Source organism: Tachysurus vachellii, chromosome 6 (assembly GCF_030014155.1).
Source record: "Tachysurus vachellii isolate PV-2020 chromosome 6, HZAU_Pvac_v1, whole genome shotgun sequence".
Classification (NCBI taxonomy): Eukaryota; Metazoa; Chordata; class Actinopteri; order Siluriformes; family Bagridae; genus Tachysurus; species Tachysurus vachellii.
In genome coordinates, this window is record NC_083465.1 from 11080801 (window position 1) to 11090800 (window position 10000).

Consider the following 10000-nt stretch of genomic DNA (forward strand, 5'->3'; position numbering starts at 1 on the left):
GTTCAAACCCAAAAGAGAAAAGCTCTACACATACATCCCTGACGATCTCAGATGACCTGAATAAGTATCTGATGACACACACACATTGGACAAGCGGAAACTTCGTCAATTTAACGGATGTAAAGTGGCCGGGATGTCGTCTAAGCAAACGCGTCGGCTCCACAGAGTTTTGTTTTGTTGTGCAGCAACAACATCTGTTGTGTAGAATCAGTCATGCATTGATATTTCTGAGCATGTGTGTGTTTAATAATGATGAATACATCTCAGAGAGGCCTGCTGTATGTCATTGTTTCAGCAGACGGTTGTGTCATTTTTCAAGTTCAGAGTCACTCTATGAGCTCGAAAAAGCGTATCAGTGCCTGTCGGAAACTTTAAACAGGCCGGCTCTTGAAACCAAACAAAATGTTACGCTGACACAGTGACACATCCAGCCTCCGTGTTGTCCTTATCAACCACAACCTTAGAGACAGAGTGGATTATTAAATTTGTGTTTAGACGCGAGTGTGTTTTCCTTCCCCGGCTCATCCCTGACAGCCAGCTCCATATAAGCGCACAGATGTGAATCTAAGCCATGCAGCAGCCAGGGTTGTGCTAGTCCAGTACGCAGCACCAAAGCTGCAGCGTTAAATATAAGAAAAGCAAAGCCAAAGTTAAAGAGAGAACATTTTGGGTCTCTCTCTTACAGATAAGATCTTTAGCATCACAGTATTGGAACCGAGGCAGACCAGGTTATTTCCTCCAAAAGCCCTAACATCACAGTCGGTCTGTTAGAAATGATTTAATACAATGTAGTGAAATGTGTAGTATCTGATGCATGAGATCTGAGAAAACCATTAAAAAAAAAAACTACATCATTTGGTTTACAGTACTGAAGAGTCCGGTATGAATGAATGTCATTCTTAAACAATATTTCCCTGTTTTCAATGATGATGATGATGATGGGTTGTGCTAATACTCCAATTTTATCGCCACAAGTCTCCCGTCGATGTACCATGAAGTCATCAGTCAGCGTTCCTACTACTGGTTGCCATAGTGATCATCTTTATCAGGTTTCTTGGTGCTACAATGCTACTGGATTCTGGAGGGAGATTTGGGTGCACTCCCATTGGTGCACCAATTTGCCCCATATTTGCGTAAAGTTCACTAGGACACGCCCACGTCTAGTCGTCATCGCTCGCTATCACTCATGTCGCACAGATCTCTTTGTAAATAAAACTCTGGTGAAGTCCAAAATCTACCAAATGTGTACAACGGCTTTGAGAGGTGGTGACTTACCAAGCCGTAGCCCCTATACATACTCTCACTTTATTCATTCTGCTGAAGCCTGGGTTTCTTATCAAATGTCTTATTAGGAGTGCGACGATCACTGCAGCACTGTGTTTCTCACTGAATGACCAGCACTCAGCATGCCACTCTCATTCTCTCAGCCTAAGCGTACATCGCTTTCTGCTTTTTGTTGGTATTTCCTAGCAATTGTCCTTCCCGCTGAGAAACCAACAGCTGGAGGATACAGGCCAGTGCGTTTTTTTAACGCCTCACTTTTTAAGTGATGATAGAATAATCACGCTACTTAGGTTTTTTTTTTTTTTTTTTTTTTTTTTTTTAAATCTTCTGGGTGCCAAAGCAATTTGCAGCACGCTGTGTTAATAAGAACTAATTCTCTACTGGGAACCAGACTTACCTTTCCTCTGGAGTGTCCACATGGAAGGTCCTTTCGATAACTGTGGTCCATTGTAGACATCTGATAATGAAGGTGTTGGGCTTTGGCCGTTCGGTTTTCATCAGCTGGCATTCTGTAATGAAGGGAAGGGCAGGAGATGAGTGAGGCTCGAGATATGATTTGATTTGATGCTTCCAGCCTACACACAGAATACACGGTTACTGAAAAATCAAATTAAGGAAATGGTGACCTACAATCGGGAGGATGTTTTGTGTATGCAGTGAGGTCAGGTTGGCCAGCTGTAGGGAACTGTTACTGTTTGTTTTAACCTGCTGTTTATCAAACGTCTGTTAGCAGAGGGGAGGCAGGAGAGCAGGAGAAGGCAACGTAACACCACAGTGAGACAAATGAGAGAGAAATGAAGTGAACATGGACAGCTTTCCTATAAACAGCACACAGGTCTGCGACACCAGATGTTTCTCTACTTTTAAATGTGTCTCTGCTCGTAGGGGAGCGGAGGTGATCTCTGAGCTCGGCTCATTGTCGCAGCGGATAGCGAGGAAAATAGCCGAACGACAGGTGAATCGCTGTAGCAGACTCGGCCTTCAGCTCATCGTGAGGTTTTCTCAGCTGGCCAATTCCAGCCGGCAGCAAACAGCGACGCGGCCTACATTCGGTCCCGAAGGTTAATGGCGACGGCGCAGATGTCATGGGGTACGTGCTCTACCTGGGCCGTAGATGAAAATTAGAGGCGCCCGCTGTGAGCAGAAAAACAAGGTCACAGCAGCCGGGAATGTGACACCTCAGGAGGAGCAGAAGCTGAGCCGACAGCATTGTTTGCTTTGCCACGTAGGATCACAGATGACAAGCTTTGCTTGAAGCAAGAGCCGCTAAGCAGAGCGAGCATGCCAATTAAACAACCCAGAAGCTGCAAATTCCACCGCTCGTGCCGTGCTTTAGCTTTCTCGGGTCCAAAATAAGGTTGAGAGGGTGCCAAGCACAAAAAACATCAGGAGACAAAACATGGCAGTCGCTTCACTGCAAATTAGGACTGACTAGCATCAAAAGATTTCGAAGGAACAAACTTGCATTTCGAGTGTTCGAGATGTATTGCATTAGTGCTGCGAAGGAACAATATGAATATAAACTGAATATTAAAAGAAATGAAAAAAGCAAAAATGCATCAATAATCATGACTCCATTTCTGTTATAATTACTATACAGTACTAATATACGTCATAATTGTAATTGTAAATGTATAAAAGTATAAAACTGAACTAATTACTGGGAGTCAAACACAAAATTTGTCATATGTTGCAATCATTGTTAGAAAAGACTAATTGGGGAATATTAATTGCACTGCCTGGTGGGCAGATGTAGATCTGGTCAGTGTGTGTGTGTGTGTGTGTGTGTGTGTGTGTGTGTCCGAGTGGTCCGGAGGCGGATAGGCAGGGTGGGGAGAGACAGCGCATTAGACTATGAGCCTCCCACAACCACCTGGCCTCCCAGCTTTCTGCAACAGATGTGGCAATCCCATCCCCTGCCAAGCAGCCTGGGCTGCATGTATGGCCACTCCTCTCTCTTCCAGGCTTTAGATTAAAGCCTGGCCGTGCCTCCTGACGGATGGGAGGATGAGGGACAGAGGCTCATTCGATGTGTCCTAGAGCCAGCTCTCTGGGCCCATTACCCAGCATGCCATGGAGGAGCATGTGCATGTGCGCGGTGCACATTTTCTGGAGGTTACCAACGAGTTTACTTCACCAGATGCTCACAGCAAAACTGCTGCAGTATAAAAGCAAAGTAAACTAGTCCAAATAAAGGATAAATAAATATTCACGTTTTCTAAGTATATTCCTGTTGGATAGTCGGTTGTGTCAGTTGCCAAATGATTGTCACCATGTAAACTTCTCTGAATTCCTGGAACGCCCAGAGTGTTGAGAGGCAACAGCTCGAACACACAACACATCCTACACTGAGCAAACGTCAAAGATAAAGGGCAACACCACATAACGTTCACTCACTAGCAACAGAGAAGTTATTGAGGGGGTAGGGGAGGTCTGCATCCTGTGGCTTCTCCTTGTACCCAATGAAGGATCCGTCGGTTTTTAGTAGAAAGTAGCGTGGTCTCCAATTCTTGATATATTCACCTGTTTAGAGATAGAAGGAAAAAAATAATAATAATCACAATGACAACAAGTACTTGGAAAGTACAGCAAACTGCGGCTGATGAATTCAGGTCCTGAAAACACACAACTTATGCACATTAAAGCAGCTGTAAGTGATTATATTAACAATAATTAGACATATTCTCTCCGTGAAAAAAGAATCATTTTTCCAAGTACAAAAGTCGGCTTCTGTGCGTCTGACGAGAGGCTGCTTTCAAATCCCTGTCGGAACACTAGGATTATATCATTAACATGGAGATCAGCTCGGGTAGCGTCCGGCTAAATTCAGGGCCAGATGTTAGAGTGGACAAAGTCCGCACTGTAGTGACCCTGGTGTGTGTGGTTTGGGAAAGAGAAAAAAAAAAACAAACAAAGGCCTGTAAGATCTGAACTGGTACAGTAGGTGCCACAGGGGCAACTCTGTACTGATTCTGAAACCTTTAACCCCTCCAGACTAAAGTGAAAACACAACATCTGCTGAGCAGCTGCTCTCATTGTATTACGATGTAAAACTTCTGGTGCAACAGCCTGCACCATCTAATAATCAACAGCAGGATTACAAGAGTGTCAACATCAGCATGAAGGAGGGGGCAAGTCTATTACACATACACACACACATTTTCCCAGGCACCGACACTTTAATGCACATTAAATAGATCTGTTATACGGCATGTGGTACTTAGAATGATGTGTTAAGGCTAATTTATCTGCAGCACTGCTTATATTTACACCTCATCAGGTGAAGATTTGTCTGATAAGTTCGGTTTTAGATGTCAAATCAGTACAGGTGTTACACAAATATAACTCTAATAAGAACTTCTGGCACATTTTGCTGCTTGAGGTTTCTATGTTTAAAAAAACTGTAATAAACAAAGAGCTGGACAGTATGCAGCTGGGACTGAAAGGTTTATTTTTATTTTTCAGTCTTTCTACACAATTCACAATGAAAAAGCGTCGTCCCTTTATTAGTGTCAATCAAAGTAACGCTAGCCAATCATGAGCTTCTGTGAAGTCGTGTATGCGGAAGAAGGCAGACGACGCTTTCCTCTGTTACACCGCACCGTGTAACAGCACGAACAGCGGGTCGAAAGTACGTGGTGGTTAGAGTTCCACGTCTCTGAGGAAGCGTGTGAGAGACACTTCATCCGTACGGGTTGGTAGCTGTCATATGAGAGGAGAGAGCTGGCTGCTGGGAGGGAAATTGGCAGGTCACCAAATTAGGGAGAAAAAGTGGGGAGGAAAAGAATTTGTCCTTTTCAGAGCACAACCAAGGTGCTGAACAATGATGTGTGGCAGCAGGAGATGTTCCTGATTAGAAATCCTCAACCACTGGGTCTGAATCCTGACTATAGAGCAGTTAGGAGTCATTTAGGTGTAAAGTAACCTGTGTGAGAGTGTTTTAGCTTTCATGACAACACGCGTGTCCCATGAGTGACAAGGGAACGTTGTGGGACCCAGAAGGAGTGAAGTGTCTTACTGCTCATAAAACAGCATAAAACAGACCGAAATGTAGAACTACTGCTAGGTGCATAGACAGAAATAATGATCTTATTTTAAATCACTTAACATTTTCACTCAGTGCAAACAAATGAATTATTTCATCACAAGCCTAATATACTGTAAAGTTCAGGACACTGTTGGCTTTCGGTGTAAGAGGTAAAAAAATCTAAAAATATATATATAAATAAATAAAACCCTTATACAGAATTTTAGCAGTTGAATAAAACACCTTTGTATTTTTGTTCCAAACAATGAAAATCTAAACATCTGCATGAAAAAAATGTATGGATTTTTTTTTACCGCTAGTGGGCTACAGTAGATACAAATAGAAATACGTATGAAAATCTACAAATTCTAAGTTCTGCTGTGGAGAATGACATGACAATGTTTTTTCTTTGGCTCTGGTGATGAATGAATGAACAGATGAATAAATGGATGGATGAATGAATGAATTAATGAATGAAAGGATGACTGGATGTGTTGCCTAACAAAAGTGACAGCCGAATTGTGACACACGGTCACACACGGAATTGTGAAACCTGCCAAACTACAGCAATACAATAGAGTTAAACAGTTACTTCTGCTTAATGATCATTATTTTATAGAATTAATGAAAAAATATCAGGTAGATAATAATCATCCACCACCAAGAAACAAGGACATGTATCAGAACTACAACTAGACGCAAAGAGCCGTGCAAAATCTTCTCACTTCAAAATCTTCTTTCTCCATCACCTAATCCCAGAAACAAATGCTAGATTCCCATATTAAAGTTTGCTAGGGTTAAACTATATAAAATCTGCAGTATCTAACCTCGAAGCTACACCGGCAGAGTTTCACGGCCTCGGATCTTATCTATTAAGACAGACAATCTGGTAGCCACGTGAGCGCAGAAGCCGGAGAATCCCCAGACGTGTGCTTTCTGATTCTAAACTCCTGGTAATTAGGCGCTATCTCCAGCAAGTGACACACAGGCCTCTGTGACAGCTCTGATCACTTTTTTTTCCATCAGAGGAGGAAATAAACAACATGTTCTATTTGTAACATCCACTTAAAGCATAATGACACCAGCTTCTCTTAATTAACACATCAGAGAAAAACACCTGCTCATGTTAATTTGAGGAGACGGAGGTCTTCGCCGCTATGCCTCCATCAGGCGGTGGAGTCGATGGGTAGGAGGGAGCAGCTGAACAGAGGCAGCCGCCTTTCCACAAAACGAGAGAGAGAGAGAGAGAGAGAGAGAGAGAGAGAGAGAGAGAGAGAGAGAGAGAGTGAGAGAGAGAGAGAGAGAGAAATAGTGGAAGGGTGTGAGCTGATGGAGGAACAAAGTGTCTCTGTCTAGCAGTTTGTCAAACCTTATCTAATAATAATAGAAATAAAGTTTGGCTGATGAGCCAAAACTGGAGAAAGTATCCTGTAAGACGTATCCAGCCACAGCTACAATACAAAGAAGGAGCTGATTTGCGGAAATAATTTTTTAAAATATAAAAATGCTTCAAAATAATTGAAATGTGAGCAAAAATATTTATGCAAATTGCAAAATTTTTTCTTCTTCTTCTTATAATTATTATTATTATCCATCCATCATCACTTGTCCCACAGGGTCACCAGGACTGGGGACACAATGAGGGGACATCCTGGATAAGATGCAACTCATCACAATTTAAAGATACAATCAGTGTGTCTTTGGACTGGGTAAGGAAACTGGTGTTCCTGGAGAAAACCACACACACACACACAAGGGCTGAATGGGAGACCGCAAACCCATAACCCTCAACCCCCAACCCCAGAGGTATAACAAACATGCTAACCACCAAGCTACTACTACTACTACTACTACTACTACTACTACTAATAATAATAATAATAATAATAATAATAATAATAATAATAATAATAATAATGACTAATAGTAATATACGGGGGGACACGGTGGCTTAGTGGTTAGCACGTTTGACTCACACCCACCTCCAGGGTTGGGGGTTCGATTCCCGCCTCTGCCTTGTGTGTGTGGAGTTTGCATGTTCTCCCCGTGCCTCGGGGGTTTCCTTCAGGTACTCCGGTCCCCCCCGGTCCAAAGACATGCATGGTAGGTTGATTGGCATCTCTGGAAATATTTTCTGTAGTGTGTGATTGCGTGAGTGAATGAGAGTGTGTGTGCCCTGTGTCAGTGTCTCAATGTCTGCTGTGTGTATGTGTGTTTCACACAAGTCCAGTGACACCAATTAATAATCCCAAGATCTAAGATTCTCTCTCTCTCTCGCGCTCATTTTCTACCACTTATCCGAACTACCTCAGGTCACGGGGAGCCTGTGCCTATCTCAGGCGTCATCGGGCATCAAGGCAGGATACACCCTGGACGGAGTGCCAACCCATCACAGGGCACACACACACTCTCATTCACACACGCAACACAATTTTCCAGAGATGCCAATCAACCTACCATGCATGTCTTTGAACCGGGGGAGGAAACCGGAGTACCCGGAGGAAACCCCCGAGGCACAGGGAGAACATGCAAACTCCACACACACAAGGCGGAGGTGGGAATCGAATCCCCAACCCTGGAGGTGTGAGGCGAACGTGCTAACCACTAAGCCACCGTGTCCCCCCATCTAAGATTCTGTGAAGTGAAATTTAATTCAGTATGTTATTTATAAAAGTTTATCATTTCAGGCAAAATAAGACTTTCTGAATGATGATGATTCTCTCTTCCATAACATCTAATATATACCTGTAAGTGTCTACTAAGTGCGTCAGGCTCCTTTATGGCACGAAGTAATAATGTAAAGATTTCTTTGTTCTACTTTCTGAAACATCTATATCAGTATGTAGCAGGAAACAGGAAGCGGAATGAATTACTTGAAGCACTGATTGTGTTATCTGGTTTAGTTGGATGTCACTGAGGTACTAAAGTGGAAGCAGAAGGTGTAAATAAAGTGTAGATGAAGTTCTACTCAAGTCTTTATACTGAATCCTACAGTCCAATGTCCTTCAAATCCAAAAAAAGGTAGAAGATCTGGTCTGGCGTGCAGCACATAAGCTCACAGGCACAGGTTTGCAGACACCTGCACAAGAATAAGAGTCTTCTCAATACTAGCAGCACCGCTCTGTAAATATGCAGTAGAAAATTCTCATTTCCTGCCTTGTTCTCCCATTAAGTTCTGCGATCAAGACAGCTCCAACTGCACAATTAAAATATCATACTGGGCGCCATTCAATTACAAGCCTAGATTAATTGTTCATTTGTCTGTGGTCTGTGACAGCCGGACGCCTGTGGGACAGGGAGTTGGACGGGCCGCTTCCAGACAGACGCGTTCTTGAGCAAACGCTCCCCCCAACACCCCCCCACCCCCCAACAAAACATCGCCGCCCGCTCTGCAAACTTGTGCGAAACTCTGAAACTCGCTCGTTACTTCCATGATGTTTTGTGCACGATGGAGGCAGGAGGAAATGAGCGCGGGGAGGGCTGGAGGGAGACGAGGATGAGGGGGTGGGGTGGGGGTGGGGGGACAAAAGAGAGAAAAAGCACGAACACAAAAAACAAGGCCATTTGTTAATCAGTCCAAACAAGGATTTAATTTAATGCTTTGGCTGGGAGCGCTCTGCTTTGCAGATGGCTTAAAGATGAGCATGTGATGGGTGCTGTGGGAGTGGTGCCTGCCGCGTTCCAGCACACGCTGGGCACTCCAAGCGGCAGCAGCTCGCCTGGGCATGAGTGTCCACAGCCGCTCCAGCGTAGCCCAGACTCAGGCACGCACCCGCAGACGTGGGCAGCATTATAGCGGAGCTGTTCCTGTACTAGGTGCGTTCGGTTCAGCACAGGCTTGCTCGAGAACATTTTTGGAGCTGCTTTAGCAAAGATGGCAACACTAGCAGTAACACGAGCCCACTCTTTCTCTTTCTCTCTCTTTCTTTCACTCTGACTCATCCACACACAAACGGAGAGTTTGACTGTTTTATACACACGGCCCTCACAGTGATGTCTCTCTAAGCACGGGTGAGATTTTCTGCAGAATAATTAAAATGATTTGTGTCTGGCTACAGCTGCTGAAACGTGCTTTCCAAACGAGGCTGGTTTGAATAGTTTATTTGCTTGCGAAGTTTACAAAATGTTCCCTTGCTACTACATCAAAGAGCATGATACTCTGGTTTAGGATGCTGGACATCTGTCTTTGGCAGGTACTAAGACTTATTTACATTTTACATGCTTTGTAGAGCAAATCACAAGACCAAACACTCCAGGAAAAGTATTTATAGCTATATAGAAACATGCAAAAATAAATAAAAAAAAAAGAATCAGGAGAAAACTAGAACTTTCTAAAGCATCACTTTAACAAAGAAGTGGACAGATGTACATTAAGCTGTACAGCAGGACTATTTTCATGCTTAAGCTTTGATTGAGATATTGATTTTTCTGGGAAAAGAAGGAACTGCAACGAAATTCATGAATGTGAAAACTTCACTTGTATCATTAGCGGTGGGGAAAATTGTTTTTTTTACGTGCACTGTAATTCTCCCTTAAAAATAAATTCTGCACTGATGTACAATCATTTGAAATCTTTTTTTTTTTTTTTTTTCAAAAATAAAATGAAAAGCTGATATTTTAATAAAAATAAACAATATGAGAAATACATTACACCTAATGGGATTTTTATCATGGATGAAAATGGTGCTA

At 43.0% G+C, this 10000-nt stretch overlaps 1 protein-coding gene across 3 annotated transcripts in view; it reads right to left on the minus strand.

The window, feature by feature from the left end:
- akt3a (v-akt murine thymoma viral oncogene homolog 3a) overlaps nt 1-10000 on the minus strand; it is an 82386-nt gene that overhangs the window by 18390 nt on the left and 53996 nt on the right. For 2 of the 3 annotated variants that reach the window (XM_060872159.1, XM_060872160.1), the window contains exons 3-4: nt 3682-3807; nt 1682-1793 (exon numbers count right to left, since the gene is read on the minus strand). In XM_060872159.1, coding sequence (XP_060728142.1) covers nt 1682-1793; nt 3682-3807 — 238 coding nt within the window. Of the gene's footprint in view, nt 1-1681; nt 1794-3681; nt 3808-4002; nt 4133-10000 lie in introns of those variants that run through there. The other variant, XM_060872161.1, reaches the window with a different exon arrangement.